The 20,103-nt window shown below is 33.4% G+C and overlaps 1 protein-coding gene across 4 annotated transcripts in view; it reads left to right on the forward strand.

Annotated features, from left to right (window-relative positions):
* Positions 1-16,725, forward strand: part of TRAPPC13 (trafficking protein particle complex subunit 13) — a 34,292-nt gene extending 17,567 nt beyond the window's left edge. The window contains exons 5-13 of one of the 4 annotated variants that reach the window (XM_065875397.1): positions 2,117-2,244; positions 5,003-5,075; positions 6,153-6,197; positions 9,091-9,108; positions 11,013-11,146; positions 12,648-12,846; positions 13,896-13,996; positions 16,188-16,338; positions 16,464-16,725. In XM_065875397.1, coding sequence (XP_065731469.1) covers positions 2,117-2,244; positions 5,003-5,075; positions 6,153-6,197; positions 9,091-9,108; positions 11,013-11,146; positions 12,648-12,846; positions 13,896-13,996; positions 16,188-16,338; positions 16,464-16,571 — 957 coding nt within the window. In that variant the 3' untranslated portion in view covers positions 16,572-16,725. The remainder of the gene's footprint in view (positions 1-2,116; positions 2,245-5,002; positions 5,076-6,152; positions 6,198-9,090; positions 9,109-11,012; positions 11,147-12,647; positions 12,847-13,895; positions 13,997-16,187; positions 16,339-16,463) is intronic. The other 3 variants (XM_065875398.1, XM_065875399.1, XM_065875400.1) reach the window with 3 other exon arrangements.
* The last annotated feature ends 3,378 nt before the right edge of the window (positions 16,726-20,103 follow it).

Below are 20,103 nucleotides of genomic sequence, written 5' to 3' on the forward strand. Positions count from 1 at the left end.
TTTTTCTTATTTTTTAACATGAATTCCTTAATTATACCGAACTCTTTCTTGATCTTGAGCTTTTACACTTAAGGTGTTTTGCTTTTTTTAACTTACTTGAAATGATTCTCCATTTCCCCTTTCCTCTCTCCCTTTTTAAATCCTGCTCATCCAAAAACCAATTTGCAGTATGAAGCCGACCCTGTAATTTAAATTGTATTCCCCTACCTCAAGCCAGCCCTCCATTCCTCCTTTACTCTATATTATTTTCCCCAAACATTTAAATTCCCTAGGGGCAGGGATTTTGGTCTATTGTTCACTGGTGTATCTCCAGCTCCTGGGAAAGCCCTCATAGGTAATTAGGAAATAAATGTTAAGTGCAGCAGTGTTTATAAGATGAAAAAGGAGAAAAGTAAAAGTGTTCAGCCATATATAATACATGCTGTAGTTATGATTAATGTTTAGAAAATGATACATAGGAAAACACATTGGACAGAAAGCCCATGGATTTGACTGTTTCTTTTCCCCCTCTTCTCTAATTTCTAAAATGTTTGTTAAAGAATTTTGAATTTCAGCTTCATTACTTATTAGTTGTATAACCTAAGGGGAGTTGTTCCTTCTATGTGCCTTGGTTTGTCTGTAAATTAGGGATAGTATAATGACCTACTTCAGGGTTGTGGGCATTAAATGAGTAATGTGCTTAGAACAGGGCCTTGCACATAGTAGGTGCCCAATAAATGTGAGCTACTACTGTTTAATAACTGAATATAATAAAAAAAGACAGCACTAATAAATATTCCACTTGGAAGTGCTGCATTAAGAATGTTAGGTTAGAATTAACTGCAGAAAACCTGTTAACTGATTTAAAAAAAAATAAAAAGCTTTTAAAAAATCTGCACTCTTATGGACAAAACCTCCCCTAATCCCCATGACTTAATGTGATCTTTGCTTTCTCTGAATTTGTCTTGACATTTGCCTTGAAGTTTTATCATAACTTCATTCAGTATGCAACAAACATTTATTAATTGCCTACTGTGTGCCAGGCACCATGTTATAGTGGTGAGCAAGAGAAGGCAAGAGGTTCCTGCCTCAACAGACATTGCATCTTTGGTAGGGGAGACAGAAGGAAACAGGTAAACAAAATCATAAATAAGGTAATTATAGATCATAATAAATGTTACAAAGAAAGTTAAAATTGAATGTGATAGAAAGTAGCTGAGCTTAAAGGAGGATGCCATTTAAGAGAATTAGAGAAAATGATCAATGTTCAAAAGGAATAAGGGAGGGAATATGATAGAAAGTAACTTGGTAGGGGCAAGAGAGAAAATGGTCCTTTCTTAGTTGATGACTTTAATGCTGATCTCTAGTTCTACAAATCAGCTGGTCTCTGACATCTAATACTGTTTTGAATGATTATTTACCTGTTACCTTTTAGTGTTATATACTAACACATGTGTACACATCTATATATGTTTCTGTAATATCCATCTGTATATGTATAAATTTCAAAACCATATGTTCATACTGATGCCCCAAATTCCAGTCCAGCACCAAAGGTTTCATTGCAGGCTTCTCTCTTTCCTTATCTGTACCTTTTTTCCTCCAAAAGTAAGAAACTTGTCTCTTGTTATCCATAATATATATATTTTTTGTTTTGTCCTAGTATACATGTAGAAGTTTCAGAACCGCTAATCCATACCCCTGCAAAACAGCAAATGGGCTAGCTAGAGTAAAATATTTGTGTGCCGCTCTTTTCATTTTTAGCTTTTGTTTGCCAAACTTTAGTTCCTTTTTTTCTGTCTCCTCCTCCCAGTATGGTTGTGTTCATTTGTAATACAGTTAGGTTCATGTGGTACTGTTTGTATTACATTTTGGATTCCCCCTACTTTATAGCTGATTTTATCAGTGTTTATTTTTAGGTGTGAGTGTGTGTGTGTGTGTGTGTGTGTGTGTGTGTGTGTGTGTGAACCATTACCCTGTTCCTAAGCATCAGAGCTATACAAAAAGATGTACACAGAGACGTGTTGCTCCCTCTTCATCCCTACTTTCTTGTTCTTGTTCCCCTATTCTTTCCACCCATACTTATCCACACCCTGTAGGTAACCAGTCTCATTTGGATTTTATTCTCTCTTTCAAGGCTGATCTTCAGACAAGTTCTCAGCGTTTAAATCTTTCAGCCTCCAATGCTGCAGTGGCTGAACTTAAACCCGATTGTTGTATAGATGATGTCATACACCATGAAGTAAAGGAGATTGGAACACACATGTAAGAATTAATTTTACTAGATCTCAGAGGCTTTTACTTATATATGCCTTTATTTGAAATTTTTGCTTTATTTCCACTTATTCCACTTGTTATTAAGCCTAAGAACCTACTTCAGAAGGAATTTTGTGTACCGTGTTTACATGCTTGCCAGAAACAAACTTTAAACAAAATGTTTATTTTTGAAAGGAAAAAATATCTTAATTTATCTTCACTTATCTCTAGTTTCATTTTTGCATCTACAATCTTATTTAAAAATAAAAATCCATGCAAACCTTTAAAACTCAGGTAGCACTCTAAAAGTACATTTATTCTTTTGAAATGCTAACTGATGTTAATAACATTTATTTTTAAATTCACAACTTTTCAGTTCTGTATTTAACTGTATAAATATACTCTACCCTGAGAGTTCAAAAATAGAGAACCAAAGTGGAGGTATGAGGGGAAAAAATCTCAAATTCTGTATTCCTGGCCTGTGTATGTATTTGAATGTGAATGCTGTATTTTTCTTCGTCTGAGAGGCAAATATGAAAATTTCAGCCATCTAAAGTAATTTTAGACTTCTCTATCTGCCTTACCACCCCCATATCCAGTTGATTCACAAAGTCCTGTTAGTTCTTGTTAACTATCTCTCAGTAGCCTCTCTTCATCTCCACTTAACGTCACCGTTTTTGCTTCTCTTCTTTGTCTTAAAGAAATATGTAATATTATCTATTATTTAATTCATTTTGGTGACAAGCTCTGTTGTAGGCACTTTTTAATATATATTCTGTGGTTGGTATGAGCTTTGAGTCAGATTTTCTGGAGTTCAAATTTTACCTTGATTATTTATTTAATTATGTGATCTTGGATAAGTCACTTAACACTTCAGTGATCTCCTACTACCCTTAGGAAATTCTAACTGTATAGGTTTTGCAGAGCTCTCCACAACTAATCCTTACCAACTACGTACTCTAGTTCTCACCTTTCATCATGCTTCCCTCCCTCTCTACTCTGCAGTTCTTTTACCTCTGAACTGCTCTGTGACTTGAAATGTATCCTTCCCTTACAAAGGAATGCCTGTGTCATTTTGTTTAGTTTTCTTCCACTTTGTCATATCTCAGATTCATCATGACTTTCTCAAAGAGACTTTTTGACCTCCTAGACTAGATAAAATCCCCCTTCTTGTCTATTTTATAGCATCCACAACTTGTCATATTTTTCTATGTCTTTTATGCTTGACATTACTTACTGAGTGCCTGCCGTTCCCATTAAAGTATGAGTTCCACAAAGTCACCTGCATCACTGGGATTTAGCGAGAACAGTGGTCAATATTTGTTGAAATTGTTTTTATTGAAATGATATTAAATGTGTAAAATCCCCATTTTACAGAAAATGAGACTCTTAGAGAATTTAATAGCTAGCACATAATGACATAGAACTCAAATCTAAATCTAACTTCATAACCTGTACCTTGCTACACTGCTTCCAACTGTGAGCACTTGGAGAGCAGGTATTGAGTTTTGATGAACTCTAAATACCTAGCACCTAGTTTACTACTAGGTACAAGTATAAAGTAGAAATTAAATTACCTGTAATGTCACCACCTAGTATAGCCACTATTATAATATTGGTATATTTCAATCCTTTATGTGCATATATATATAAAACAGATGTGTATAAGTAACTTATATAATATTTTATAGAATTTTGATCATATTACGCATGGTTTTATCTTTGTTAATACACCAGGAACCCAGTTTAGTCAGTATTCTTTGAAAATTCTTTTTTTTTTTTTTTTTTTTTTTTTTGTGGTACGCGGGCCTCTCACTGTTGTGGCCTCTCCCGTTGCGGAGCAACAGGCTCCAGACGCGCAGGCTCAGCGACCATGGCTCGCTGGCCCAGCCGCTCCGCGGCACGTGGGATCCTCCCGGACCGGGGCGCGAACCCGCGTCCCCTGCATCGGCAGGCGGACTCTCAACCACTGCGCCACCAGGGAAGCCCCTGAAGGATTCTTTTCTAAATTTCTCATAACCACCAACAGTATAAAGAGAGTCAGTTTCTCTAAACTCTCACCAACCCTGATATTTCTTGGAAAGAATTTTTGCCAAATCCTAAGATAAGGAAAAATCTTATTTCATTATTTTAATTTGTTTCTTTGACTACTTGTGAGGCTGAACATTTCCACATTTTTGTTAGTCGATTATGGTACTACAATTTATGTGTATATCCTTTTCTTCTATTTTGAATGAGATATTGTTTTGCTTATAAAAATTTCTCTTCATATTGTTAGAAGCATTTTTTCCCAGTTTGTTGTCCTTCTTAAAATTTTGTTTTAGTGTTTTTGATTTATCCAATTTCTAAATTTGTGGAAGTCTTTTCCTTTCCATTGCATTTATATTAAAAAGTCTTTCTTCATCCTGGAATTTTTAAAAAATTTGTATTTTCTTCTAGTTTATATGAACTTAACTTTTTACATTCAACTATTTAGTTATCCTGTGATTTATTTTGGCTTATGCTTTACTTTCTGAAGAAAAAAGTTTCTGACTTCCTGCTTTAAAAATGGTATATCTTATTTTACTATTCAGCTTTCTTGTTCATGGAATTATATCCATATCTACTGGAACTCTTTTTTTCCTGCTCTAGGCTCATTTGGCTGCACTGTCGTGTCATAGTATAAATATTTTCCAAATTTGTCAGTAGAATTGAAGGTTAGTAGATTAACTATTAAAAAACAAAATTGATAGTGATTCAAAATCATTAAAACATCTTTCTGTTTCAGCTTGGTGTGTGCAGTGAGTTATACAACTCAGGGTGGAGAAAAAATGTATTTTAGAAAATTCTTCAAATTTCAGGTATTGAATATGACAGTGGTAAATAGTGTTTAGATGCCCTTTTTTCCCCTAGGAGATTACTACTATTTATATGCAGTAAAAACAAACTCCAAATAAAGCAAATAGCTTAATATTTTTTGATTTGTCTTATTACTAGCAATCTAAAGTTGGACTAAAGTAAGTTAAATAAAAGCAGAGAAATTATCATTGTGGTTACTAGCAATCTAAAGTTGGACTAAAGTAATTTAAATAAAAGAGAAATTATCATTGGAAATGTAATGTTTTATCCAGAAAACAATTTGTTGTGTTTTCATGCCTTGACAAAACACAAAAGAATCTAGAAGATGGATAAAATAAGTGTAAAGTCCAGACAAAATAAGTGTAAATAATATCAGATTTCTAAGGAAATATTTAAATGAGAGATTATTGCCTTGGGCTAAGTGGACCAAGCTTCCTTCAGAGACTTCATGAGTCACTGAAATTGTAGTTAGAATTTTTTATTTATACACAATTTTCGAAGTCCATAATCAAAAATAGTTAAAAACCACTGTTTTAACACATGTATGTGTGTGGATAGGGAAATGAGATGACCATATACAGTTATGTAGATCTAGATATGATACTATATATATTTTTCATTCCTCTGTTTGTAAGTGGAAGAAAAAGTACCAGCAATAGGAAGAAAAATTTTGCTTTATTCTATTGCTTTTGTTATCACTCATCTGTTTAAGATTTTGCATGTCTTTTAAAAGAAAATAAAAGGTTTGATTGCTTATTTTGATAAACATGCTTTGTGAAATATATAGAGAGAAATACACAAAAATATATGTGTTCAGTTTAACAAACTATTATGAAGTACAGATCCATATAACTCATGTAACTATTACCCAGTCAAGAAATTACAGTGGCTTTTTTAAAAATGCATTTGGGATTGTTTTTGTTTTTACAAGAGTACTGCATACCCATTAGAAAAGTCTATTACAATTAAAATTGGAAAATGCCTTTGACAAATTTAAGCTCTATGGTTTAAAGCAGATAAACAAAATAAATGGTCAAATGATAATAATCTCCTTTGATTGATATGCTTTATTCAACTAGGTTCTCAAACCATTGGATGTGAAAACCAAATTTTACAATGCAGAGGTAAGTGTTGAGCACTTAATGGGATTTCAGTTTCAACATTAAGATCTTATTTGACTAAAATTCTCATGTATTACATTTCTTTTCATATCAGAGTAAATTGCTGATATGACTGTGAATTACTTGTGAAAAATGAGCATAAAGTTCAATTGAAAGTGAATAATTTCACTGCAGATCTCTTTTAGTCTGCTGTTTTCAACTGACATGAAATAAATATGCCTTGATTTTTATTCTCGTTAATTTTGTGAGGCTTTCACCCTCTTTCATTAAATGATTGCCCTGTTCTTCCATTTAATAGTTGTTGTTACCATCTAAAAACATTAGCAATCTGTTAAATATTTTATAAATGTGGTTGTGATATTACAAAAATTGAAGTGGTAGATCCAACCCTGCAAAGAAGATTTAATATTCACCTAGAAAAATATTAAGTAGAGCTCAGTACATTAAATTCTTTGTCCTGGGAAGTCAGTGTGCCAGCCAGAGTTAGGTTGCTAAGTTTAGTGAATGGTTTGAAATGCTCCTTGGGAGAAACAAATTTGGCAAAAATATAGAAAGAAGTAACTTTTAGAATAGAAGATTATCTTCTTTCCTAACAAAAGAGATAAAATAGAATTTTCCATAAGGAAAAGGTTTTATGGCTTGGATTTCTTTTACAGTTCTATTTTATCCTGGTATCTAGAGGTCCAGAAAAAGCAGATTTCCTAATGGGCCTTTTACTCCCCCAAAGTCATGTGTTTCATATCACAGTGATAAACTCAAAGGTATTCAAATGCAGTATTTTGAAATGAAAATTTTGTCTATTACTCCAAAACCAGGTGATCAGAAATTTGTGGTCACATGTCAAATTTGATATCTATTTTTACCATCAGCATCTGAATTTTTATTCACTATAAAGTTTGTACTACAGCTGGGCATACTAAGACATCTAAGATAAGGAACCTAACCTTAAAGTAAAAACCTATTAGGAGAAACAAAAAAAGTGCATAAAATAACAAAAGTAACTAGTATAGTATATAGTGAGACTAAAGAGCATGACGCAAAAAGATGTGCTACAGGAACTCAGGGGATGAGATTTTGGAGTAGTCTAAAGAAGCTTCATGGAAAAGGAAGAGAACTGCATCAGTGTCTAGAAGGAATAGGTGTTAGAAACGTCTAAGTGTCAGAGCAGTGAAGGCATTCCAAGCCGAGTTGGAAATACAAGTGGAACGTACAGTATGTAGTGAAGAGTATACATATTTGATGCAAGGATACAGTCTTATCAAGGAGATAACTAGATGTTTAAAGGCACATATAGGAAGGCACATATTAAACTATTTCAGGTTTTCTTTGTTGAAGTATGGTGGTACATTAAGATACTTGTCAAGTAGTTTTATCACACCAATATTCAGAGTGAGTTGCAAATTGTTTTTTAAATTGCTAGTTATTCCATAAATAACATAAAAGTAATATACTCCCCAAAAAGAAAGGAAAAAACCCACAAGTCCACCACACTAAAAAGTAATTGGTTCTTCATTAACCCATATTTTCTTTCAGTCTTTACTCATTTATATATAATATTCTGTTTTTATAATCATAGTAACAATTGTGTTTGCTTTTTCAGTTAACATTAAGTATAGACATAACTTTTAGTCTAAACTTAGCCAACAAACTTCAGCTAAAAAATTTTAGTAAAATTCTGAACTTTTGAAAATAGACATTTTTTTAAAAATGAGGAGTGAACAAATAGCATTTAGGATCTCTCTAAGATATTTGGTATTACCTATTAGGCAAACAAATACTGTTCTGCCCGTAACATGAAGCAGATTCTATGGACTCCATCTAGGAAATTCAGGTAAATTGTAGGAGTTAGTTAACCACACTGATATCAGTAGTTTATTTTTATTACACTATGCCATAGTCCTTACATGACAACTGTTATTAGCCCCACATTTGTCTCAAACATGTTTTTTATGCTGCTTCTAAAAATTCTAATACTGTGTGAATCACCTAAAGGAAAACAAGTTTTGTGAGAAACTTTGTTGTAGTCTTCTAATATAAGAAAGCCTTGTAAAAAAAAAAAAAATTGGTGACATTAGAAGCTAGGTGTCAAACCTTTGATCACAGCTCCATGCCAGGTACTGAAGAGAAATAAATATAAACTGAACATCTTCCCAGTCCTCACGGTACTTAGATCTAGTGAAGGAGACTGACATGACATAAATACAGTGTAAGCATCCCCGCCCACCCCAATCATAAGTGTACTTATTCTCTGGGAACATAGGTGAAAAAGATTTCCAGCTATGTGTTTGATGAAAGAGCTGACATTTGAGATGGCCCTTGGTAAATAAGTAGCTTTAGCAATATATATGTGAAAAAAAGACAAACTGTGAAATCTGTTAACTCTCAGTTGTCTGAAGTGGTCTAGCCCAGCATTCCCTGAAGTGTGATCAGTGGAACTGTAATCACTCAAGATCCTCCTTGAAAAAATGATTCCATTATTAGATAAATTTAAGAGAACCTATACAGTGTACATCTATTCTGAATGTGGCAGATAGTATATACCCAACCTAAGTAATCTATGAAGAAGTTACAAAGTGAGTAAAGAATTTATAGAACTAGAAACGCATGGAATATACCTCTCTCCCCCAAGATATGCCCTTGAATATTTGCTCCTGTTTAAGTATTCACCTATAGTGTTCTTCTCTATTCATTTAACCTTAGCAGTTTCACCTTTTTAGAAGAATGATTTGTCATATTTCTTTGTATTACTTTCTGTTTACTTCCTTGTTTTACTAATGCTGTCTTGTTTAGTAAATTAAAAAAAATGCAGAAATGCATTTTATTTTAAAGTTAGTTATTCTTTTTCTTTAACATTTAATCTGATTTTTCTAATTTTTCTTTTTTATTTTTCCATTAGAGTGACCTCAGTTCTGTGGTAATTTGATTTTTTATTATAAATTTATATGCTTTTCTTACTTACCACTTTTTGACTCTGCCTAATTAATCTCTCTTTATAAAACATAGTGGAAAAACAAAGTTAGTTGTGAATATACTTACGTGACTTCAAAAATATGTATATAATTTGTACTTTTTATATTGATCATCTTATTCTATGGGAAAAAATACATCAAAGATTAAATTGGCATATTGAAACAATTATATTCTTATTTTTAGTGTGTTTCCTGTAGCTGTTTTTAAAAAGAGGCATGTTAACCTTGTTTAAAATAGCCTCAGGATTTTCAACCTCTTAATATAAAATATCCTACTATACTTCAATTCTTTGAGTAAACTGTGTAGTTGAAATTCATCTTCAAGTGAGCAGTGGTTTTAGTTTTAAGTCTGGGTCAGGTAAAGGTGGCCCTTTGACAACAGTAAACAGAAGAAAATTAAATTTTCCCACGTTGACTAAAACCATATTTTCAAATTTCTATTTAATATAAGCAGCATTTGCTTATAACACAATATATACATGATAAAAACATCAACTGCCTTAGCACTGAATTCTTATCTTAATTTTTTAAATGTCAAGTTATTTCATGCTAACTGTTCAAACTAGCTTAATTTTCCATTATGCAGCTTGTTTTTCTTTCATTTTATCTAAGCTCTTCTAAACTTATGCAGAAATTGCATTTTTAAATTTGAAATGTGGGTCTATGGTTATTTTTTTTAAAGCAATGGATCGATGGGATATTTTTTTTTGAGAAAAAGTAACAGAATAATGCCTTTGAATGGGTACTTCTTTTAAACTGATAAATCGTATTTCTATTTTCATTAGAGCACATGTGCCAAGGACTAAAGAATCTGTTTTGTTTTAGATAATAATACATTAAATTATAACTTCATCACTATATTTTTGCAAATGATTTCTACTTTCCTGGATTTAGTGTTAAAAAAACTCATAAGTGCCAAAAATTTTTGGTCATAGTTTATTTTATTTCTGTATATATATTACTATGAAACTTCTGAATAAAATAATTCTAGAATATCCTTAGTATACCATTTTATGTATAGGTTTTTATCAAAAATGAGCCAAGTTTTCTGTTATCCTCCAATATATACCCCCCAAAATAACCAAATAGCATAAAAAGAAGAATGTTTAACATAAATAATTAGGGAATTTAAAATATTATGTAAAAGTACATATGTAAGTTACCCATTGACTGAAATACTGCTGTATAGCACCAGTTTTCACTAAGACCACAAAATACCTTTTGTTTGATTTAAAAACTTAAAGATTTCAAGTACAATTCACATATATTTTTGCTCTAAATATACATTTTCAATGAACCAAGAAATCACTAATGACTACTTTTAAAAAAGCTTTAATTAAAAAGTTAAATTCTTATAAGATTATAAAATAGATTATTTGCTATACTATCTAAATTGAAGTAACATGAAAAATTGAAATTAATAAATTATGCTGGAATATTATAACAAAGACCTAATTATCTAAACACATCTCTGAAATGATAGGTGCACAGGTAAATTCATTATACTAAATTGCATTTTCACATTTTAATGACTTACCAGAAAATTTAAAATATATGTAAATGAAATTTCAGTTAAGCGTTTTTGGATATCAATACAAAAAATATTATAGTTATCCCCCATCCATTGTTTGACAACTTACCAGTTGACTAACACTTGACTTTGCCCCTGTGAATTATGTTAGGAGGACAGTTTCTTTTCTTGCATTAATTATGATAACTTTGATTTGCAGGCATGAACTAATCACATTTGTGGTTAATGTTTTTTCTTCATATAAATCAGATATTGTTGTGGTGGTAAAGTACTTTAAACACCAGCATACTTTGGTGGATTTTTCTTTCATATTTTCAGACTGATGAAGTATTTCTTGAAGCCCAGATTCAGAACATTACAACCTCACCCATGTTTATGGAGAAAGTTTCACTGGAGCCATCTATAATGTACAATGTAGCAGAATTAAATTCAGTCAACCAAGCTGGAGAATGGTAAATATGGATTATGAAGTGTTTGCTTTTATTTTGAAAGATATGAACTTTTCTAACACTGTTACTCTCGGGTGGTTTAAAATTTTTTTTAAGGGATAGACATTATTTTATTAGAGAAGTTTTAAATTCACAGAAAAATTGACCAGAAAGCACAGCATTCCCACATGCCCTCCTCCCCACTTACAGGATCCCCTGTTATTTACATCTTGTTTAATGTGGCACTTTTTTTTTTTTTTTTTCCTTTTTTTGCGGTACGCGGGCCTCTCACTGTTGTGGCCTCTCCCGTTGCGGAGCACAGGCTCCGGACTCGCAGGCTCAGCAGCCATGGCTCACGGGCCCAGACGCTCCGCGGCATGTGGGATCTTCCCGAACCAGGGCACGAACCCACGTCCCCTGCATCGGCAGGTGGACTCTCAACCACTGCGCAACCAGGGAAGCCCCCCAGTGTGGCACATTTTTTACAGTCGATGAACTAATACTGATACTTATTATTAACTGAAGTCCATGGTTTACATTAGGGTTCACTTTTTGTGTTGTGCATTCTGTGGGTTTTGACAAATGTGGTGACACGTAGCCATCCTGACTGTAGGATATAAAAGTTTCACTGCCCTAAAAATCGATGGTCCACCTGTTCAGCCCTCCCTTCACATGAAAATAAGATCCTAACCATTTGTACTTGAAGCACTTATTCTTTAAAATTTTTATAACAATTCAGTGAGATAAATATGGAACATTTCATCCTTATCCTGCAAATGATAAAACTGAGGCATTGTAAGAAATGATGGAGAAGTTAGAAGGGGTAAGAGTAAGCAGTGAGTTTTAAGGAGTATTCTCTTAACATCAAAAGGAGTGAGGATAGGAATAGATGATTTAATTTTTCATGAAAATGAAATACACATCTTTATAGGTAATATAGAAAAAGAAGAATAAATAAATGTAGGGTTGATATTAATATGGATAAGAAGGTAATAGCTGGAGAAAGTACCTGATTTTAATAATCAAGAATGAAAAAGTTACTTTTACTTATTATGGGGCTTACAGTAAAGTTCATAGCCTCTCATACCCCCACAGAGGAAAACAATAATTTTCCACTATTTTCCTGATCTTTTAATTAATTTTGAAAAATCATTAGTTTAGAATGGTATGTTTCTTTTTATTCTAAACTATTTGCTTTCATAATTTTAGAGAAGAGACAGGATACTTAAGGTCCTGATTTCTATTGCTATTTTTCAGTTAATCAGTGTATATCCAATGCTTCGGGTAATATATTGCATTATATTATAAAGAATCTCAAGATTTTCCATATCAACTGAAAAAAAATAAAGAAAAATAAGTCCTCTCAGTACAAGTCCTTTTCATTGTGTTGCAACCACCGACCTGTTGTATTCTGGATCTTTGGGTGGTAAATCATTCAGTTTCTGTCCAAAGGAACAATCACAGCTATGGTTTTTCTTCTAAAAGGTTCTAGAGAATTTTTTCCATCTCTGTCTCCACCCCACAGCGTAACTACATTTGGGTCAAGAGCATATCTGCAGCCAATGGATACACGCCAGTACTTGTACTGCCTAAAACCCAAGAAGGAGTTTGCAGAAAAAGCAGGCATCATTAAGGGAGTAACGGTAATTGGAAAATTGGATATAGTATGGAAAACAAATCTAGGTGAAAGGGGAAGATTACAGACCAGCCAACTTCAAAGAATGGTGAGTCTAGAAAAAACACTGATGGGGGTTTTGGTGTGTGGTGCGCAGATAGTTAGAACAACTTAAATTTTCCTAGGTTTGTCACTAAAAATCAGAGCACTATAAAAGACATTGATATTACTGGAGAATAAAAGACTAATAATTTCACTGATATCTAGGTAGAAAATTGGTATTGATATGAATGGGAAATTTTCAAATGTTAATTTATGCATTATACATGGTTTTTTACTTTACCAAATTAAAATAACTGCGTATCAGTTGTTTCCTCCTGTGGTAATTTGTCCTCACCGTTAACTGACTTCCACTATATTAAAGTTTTCTTTTCTTGCAATGTCTTGGAACTCTTGGACTTATACTACATTTATCTACTCAGTTCATACCTTTTTTAAAGATATTTAAAATGTGGGTCATCTGAAACTCAGGTGAGTCCCACTCAAATTATCTTGTAAACATAGGTTGGATATTTTACCTAATTTCTACTCCGAGAGTATGGATAAGCTACCAGCCTTCTTTTTCTTGTGCTAGTGAGAATATACTACAGAATCATCTGTTTATACTGAATATCACCTACTGTGATATATTCTAAAATTTACTTTTCTTTTACTGTTTGAGGTAAAAATTGAAAAAAAAGAGATTATCACTGGGCCTATTTTTAAATATAGCCATTAGCTATCATCCTGCCATGGCATGTTGATTCTGTTGTCTGTCCCTGCCAGTGTGTCTTGTGAACAGACATGATTTTCTTCTTGGATCATTTCAGTGACCTTCCTTTTCCTGTTTTACCTATGAAGAGTTACGTATGTATAAGCTACAGTATCTTTGGAAAGTATCCCTTTAAGATCAGACCCCCTGAAATTCCTTTACTATTTACCTGTGAGATTCATTTTAACTCTACTAAACATGGAGTAATTATAACAAAAACAGTCGAGGTCTGTAGTGCTATGCTGTAGGCAGTAGCAGCAAAAGAAGTTAGAATGACTGTGGTACCCTCACTAAAATGGAAAGGTTTTGTAATAGATGTATGTTAACTGTATTGCTTTTTCTCCTAGGCTCCAGGTTATGGAGATGTTAGGTTGTCTTTGGAGGCAATCCCAGATACTGTAAACCTAGAAGAACCTTTTCATATTACTTGTAAAATAACAAACTGCAGGTAATGCCAGTATTTGTGGATGGATGCTTTCTTCCTTACCTACTTGAGAGAATTTTTAAATCTTTTAAATATGCTACCTCCTTGTAAGTTTCCTCTTGCCATATAGTCTTCTCTGACGTTGACATTGAATACTGTAAAGTTCTTCATCTGGTAGCTGTATATTACATATTTTAGAGGTCCTACTGTATTAGGCATTTTTTGTATTTTGTTTCCGTACCTATGAGGTAGGTATTAATTATTCACATTCTTTGCAAGAGAAAGCCAATTCAGAGGATGTGGCTTATTCACCCTCAGAGAGCTAGAAAAGATGGGATCAGAATCTGAAAGCGGGTGTATTTGACTTCAAAGTCCATGTTCTTATCCTCATTTACACACTTCAGATTACTAAAACATGAACTAGCAGTTTCTTATGGAATAATACATTATAGATTTACTGTAATAAGATAAATTTTTCTGAGCCATACTTATACCTGACCTGTATCTTAAGTATTAAGAAAGTTAGAAGTGGTTATGAATTTAATATAGGGGATAACCATAGATTGGAAAACAGGGCTTTGATAATAGAGTATAATCTAGCTATTGTGAAGCAAAGAGCACAGGGCTTTGAAGCCAGAAAAACCTAGGATTAAATCCCAGTCCTATCACTTTTCTACTACTTGTATTACTACTTGGTATGTATTATTAATTGGGGCATTTTGATAATATTGCAATGATGAATCCCTATCCTTAGTCCAAATGTATAATCCTTTTTAATTCTATATCCCTTACAACTTTATATTAGGGAGATAAGAAGTATTCATCCTTCAGAATTACAAAAATACCTACTTCCCCTGTGAAGCTTCCTAGACCCTCCCGTGCACAATCATCCTTTTCTCTGTCATAGCAAATTGTAATATAGTTTTTTAGTGGTATTAATATATTGCTATAATCATTAGTCTCTTCCTTACTGAATTGTGAGTAATTCAAGAAAAGGGATCATGTCCTACCCAGCATTATAAATGCAGTGCCTGCCACATCATAGGAGCTCAGTAGACAACACACACAGGATAAAGACCCTGTGCATATAGGGTGTGCTTTTGGATTTTTGGTTTGTTTTGCATTTTTGAGTTATAACAAATCAGTTATTGACCAAATGACAAAGTGCTGTAATAAAGAAGTTTATTTGGGTATTCACTTTACCTTTTGGCGATTCAAGTAAGTTTTCTAAAAAGCACTTGTTTCTTATTCAGTTTCCTCATCTATAAAAATGGAAGTTCGACTTCCCCAACACACAAAGACACATACACACAACATACACTTACCGGAGTTTTGTGAAACGTAACGAGAAAATTCATGCATTGCACCTAAACTGGTCTGTGGCACACAGTGAACATTTCAAATTTGGCGGGGGCGGGAGATGGAGACATATAAAAGCTAAATATCATTAAATCAACATGTCTAAAAATCAAGTTTGAGTTTAAAATTAAATAAGTATTTAAAATGTGGAGCCAACTCCAAGGAGAAAAACTTAGCTTTAAAGAGTTGAAAGCAAGTCATGAATGGTGGTAGAGTAGCAGACCGTTTTCATTATGAGCCTTTTGGTTTGGGTTTTGATTTTAAAAACAATGTGCATACTTTCATTAAAAGTTTTTTTTTTAGCTTAAGTTTAAGTTGAAATGGTGGTATCGATTATAAGCAGAGGTAGTCTTTTCGTGTTAATTGAACATCTGAATAGTTTTACTTACAAATCTTGCCATTTTCTATGTTATCTGCATGGTAAAGGAACATAGATTAAATAGAAAAAGCACTGGACCAGACTCAGTTTATCTTTTTCTTTCCTGTAGAGTGCCCTACAGAAATAGGAAGGATGCATAGCAACAAGATTAGACACAGATGTCTGGAAGTCTTCCAGAGAAATGGCCAAACTGTTAACAGATCAGCACCAGGGAGCCAGTGTTCAATAACAGAACCAGAAAGCCTACATCCAGACAGGCAGATTAGTCTCAGTGTCACTGTAAATCCCAGAAGACACCATCTCCTTTCATTTTCCTGATTCTACCTTAAGTGACATAAAAATATGATAGCTTTTCATTTGTTCCTGGTTTCCTGTTGGACACTCAGAAAAGAAATTCACCCACAATAGTGGATGAAATATTGCAGTACCTCTTTGTGAAAGGAACAAGATTTATTCCTGTTTTTCCGATTCCTCCAGCAGTGAAAGGACGATGGATCTCGTTTTGGAAATGTGCAATACCAGCTCTATCCACTGGTGTGGCATTTCAGGAAGACAGCTTGGAAAGCTCCATCCAAGTTCCTCTCTCTGCCTTGCCCTCACTCTACTGTCTTCAGTACAGGGACTGCAAGTATGCTCTCTTTTCAATAATTTCGGTATTTGGGGGCTATTAATCCATAGTCATTTATTATATCCATTCTTTCTCTGGTCATTACCAATGAATGAAAACTTAGGTCTATATGTTTCTCTCAATAGAGTGTCTCCGGCTTAAGACTAACAGACACGTTCTTAAAGAGAACATATGAATATGATGACATTGCACAAGTCTGCGTGGTATCTTCGGCCATTAAAGTGGAAAGCTGAAGAAAATTTCCAGTGTTATGCTTGTCATTGAGTTTCCCAGAACCTTCTGTATTTTTGTCACTTTTGTAAAATGATCAAGTCAACAGTAAAAATAAGTATATATTATTTAAATTTCTTTCCTGTAAAACAGTTAAAATATTTGTTTTGAAAAGAACCATCTACTGATTTTATCTTGTGAGTTACAGTCTAGATGAACATTTGTATACTTTCCACACATATGCTATTTTGTTTCATTTTAAATGACCATTGGACTTTGTTCTCCAAAAGCTCTATATTTGAGGCCATTTGTCCCTAGCAGGTATCTTGAATAATGGTCAGCACACTTTTCATGTAAAGGGCCAGATACTACATATTTTAGATCTTGCAGTCCATGTGGTTTGTATTGAAAATGCTCAACTCTGCTGTTGTAGTGCAAAAGCAGCCAGTAGGCAAACGTTGCACAGCAGCGTTTACAAAAACAGACAGCTGGCCGGATTTGGTCTGCGGGCCGTAGTTTGCTGATCTCAATCTAGAAGATACAGTTGTTTCTTAAAATTTTAGAATTCTTATCATACTTAACTTAGAAGTATTTCCGTTAACCCCCGTTTTTTCCCTCAGTCAATAAAAAAAGTTTAAAATAACCGGGGTGGTCCTCATGTAATCTTGTATTTGCTAACACAATATGAGTTTTTCTAGTTGTTTTCAAAATTATCGTATTGGTATCTGTGATTGTGTGTACATACAAACACACACGTCTAAGTTTCAGTTACTAACAGCAGATCAGAATTGGTTTTATTTCTTAAATTGTTGATTGTTAACTAAGAAGTCTGATAATTTTCTAATTCTAAGCCAAAAAAGTCCTGTTTTTTCTTCCCCATTGAAAAATAAGCCACTTATTTTCATAAGGATTAAAGGATTTCCAGCTTCTGATATTTGCTTTTGAACTCTACATCATGTATTAATATTACAAAACTTTCTATCTCTGCATGTAATCACACAAATTTACTTATGCCATATACAAAACAATGAGAAAGTTAAGACTATAAACAACTTTACAACATGAATGTAATAAAAGTTTCAATATTTTGAAAACAAAAGCTAATACTGTTAAATAAAACTTATTTTGCTAAGTTGAAATTCAAGGATGTATATATAATTGCTTACATGTAAAGAGTGCATAAAGTCAAATACAAAAGTTGTTTTTTCTTAAATGCATAATTATTTATTGCCATGACAAACTGTTTGGTCCAAAATGAAAGCTATATTCAGAATGAGATTTGCCCTTAAATTGGAGAGGTAATCAATGAAATGTCTGTGCAAAATAAAGTGCAAGCAGTATAAAATTGAAGTTTGTGTTTCCTCCAAAATGAGTACAATTGATTAAATGATGAAATAAGACTTTATAGCCACTGCACTGGGTACTGCGATAACTTTTCAAGCATCTTCTCATGACTGAACCTTCTGTTTCAAATTTTAAAAGTAACATACAATGGTCACTTGGAATATGCTATATAATTTGACTTATAATTACAAAGACTCCTTTTATAAGCAATACCTAGACACATAATGTTCCTCCTTTAAGTAAAGGTTAGAAAATGTCATCTTAGAAAGGATCTGTTTAAACCATGTTATAAAAATTAGCTAAACAATTTGGTACATTAAGTGGAAATGTCATTTGCGTAAAAAGGACATTGTAAATTTTACATAGCATAACAGCTACAGCTACTATAATGAAAAGTGGTTAATGGAAGTCAGTTATTCCTAAGTAGAATGTATATAAAGATTTACTTTAATGCTCTCTTGTTTCAGACAAGCAAAATAACTTTTGGAGCACTGTTTATCATTTTAAGAGTAGCTAATATGATACAGCTACACAAAACCTTCTTGCAATAGCATGCAATGCAGCAATTCCAAAGTGATGAAAGTACTTAAAAAGCAAAAATGGCTTGAATAGAATGGAAATCCAGGTAAGTGGACAGATTATCTAGGTTTAATTTGTTATGGATGGTATATTAGAAGAGAAACAAACTAGAAGGATGAAATGGAATACACCAATTCGCATTACTTCATGTAAAAAGAATGGCTACCTTAACTACAGATATTAGTAAATCAAAACATTTGTTTTAAACTGTTTTTTCTTATAATGTCTTCAATTTTGGTATCAAAGTAATGGTGAAATAAAATGAGTTGGGAAGTGTCTCCTCTTCTGTTTTCTGGAAGAGATTGTGTAGAATTGGTATTAAGTGTTTGGTAGAATTCACCATTGAAACTGGGCCTGTATCTTTCTTTTCTGGAGGATATCTTTATTTCTTCAGTGAGCTTTGGTAGTTTGCATCTTACAAGGAATTTGTCTGTTTCATCTAAGTTGTTAAATACATGGATGTAAAGTTGGTCATAGTATTTTCTAATAATCTTTTTAATGTCTACAGGGTCAGCAGTGATATCCCCTCTTTCACTTCTGATACTGTTGATTCATATTTTCTCTATTTTCCTAGTCAGTTAGAGGCTTACCAATTTTACTTATTTGAAAGCATTTTTAATATGCTCAAGATAGTTATGCTAGGAACCTTTTCTTACTCAACACTGGATAAGAGTGTTTTTGGGGGTTTTTTTGGCCATGCTGCACAGCTTGTGGGATCTTAATACCCTGACCAGGGATTTGAACCTGGGCCCTCAGCAGTGAAAGCACCGAGCCTTAACCACTGGACCGCCAGGGAATTCCCAAGAGTGACTGATTTTTAATTAAGGATCAACTTTGCTTTTTTTTTCACAGTCATCACTTTCCTATGATTAGTTAGTACTTCATTCTGTGTAACGTTTGAACACCAGGATCTGAATTTAACTTCATGAAAAATTAAGTTGATTTAGATGCAATATAGGAGAGTTAATTCAGAAGGCTTAGCTTAGATTTAAGTCCCACTCTGCTCTGACCAGAACCGTAGGTTCATGTAGCTCTTCCTTGTAGCCTGAACCCAGGCAGTTAGGTGTCTGCTGGCCTAAAAGAGAGAAATCTCTAATCTAGTGTTGCATTAAATTAAGAGTCCTTTGGACCTACATCAGAACCACTTGGTGTGCTATTTGAAATGTTGATTCCCAGACCTCATTACAGGACCTACTAAATAAAAATTGAAAAGTGTGCCCCTGAATCTGCATTTTTAACAAATCCCCAGGTGACTCTTACAGTGAAATTATAGAACCACTGTTCTAATCTCACAAAGGAAAAAAAGGGAAAGTTGGCTTTTAAACTTCAAAATACCAAGTAATTAGCCTTTTGAGGAGAACAGTTATTAGTAAAGCCCTGATCATCATCGGTATTACTGATTTAATTTTATATTACTTTCTATTTCAGTTTTCTCTCACAACACTTGTGAAATTTATGTGTCCGCCAACCTTACCAATTTCATAATAACAAACCAAAGAAATTCCAGTTGGAATTAGAACAGTCTCATCCATCACTATAGTTAAAGCCATTCCACTAATACTTAGTGCCACGTCTCTCCACTAATATGTATTCTAATTTCAATAAAATATTTCAAGTCCCCTGTTACGTTTA

Source organism: Phocoena phocoena, chromosome 3 (genome assembly GCF_963924675.1).
Source record: "Phocoena phocoena chromosome 3, mPhoPho1.1, whole genome shotgun sequence".
Classification (NCBI taxonomy): domain Eukaryota; kingdom Metazoa; phylum Chordata; class Mammalia; order Artiodactyla; family Phocoenidae; genus Phocoena; species Phocoena phocoena.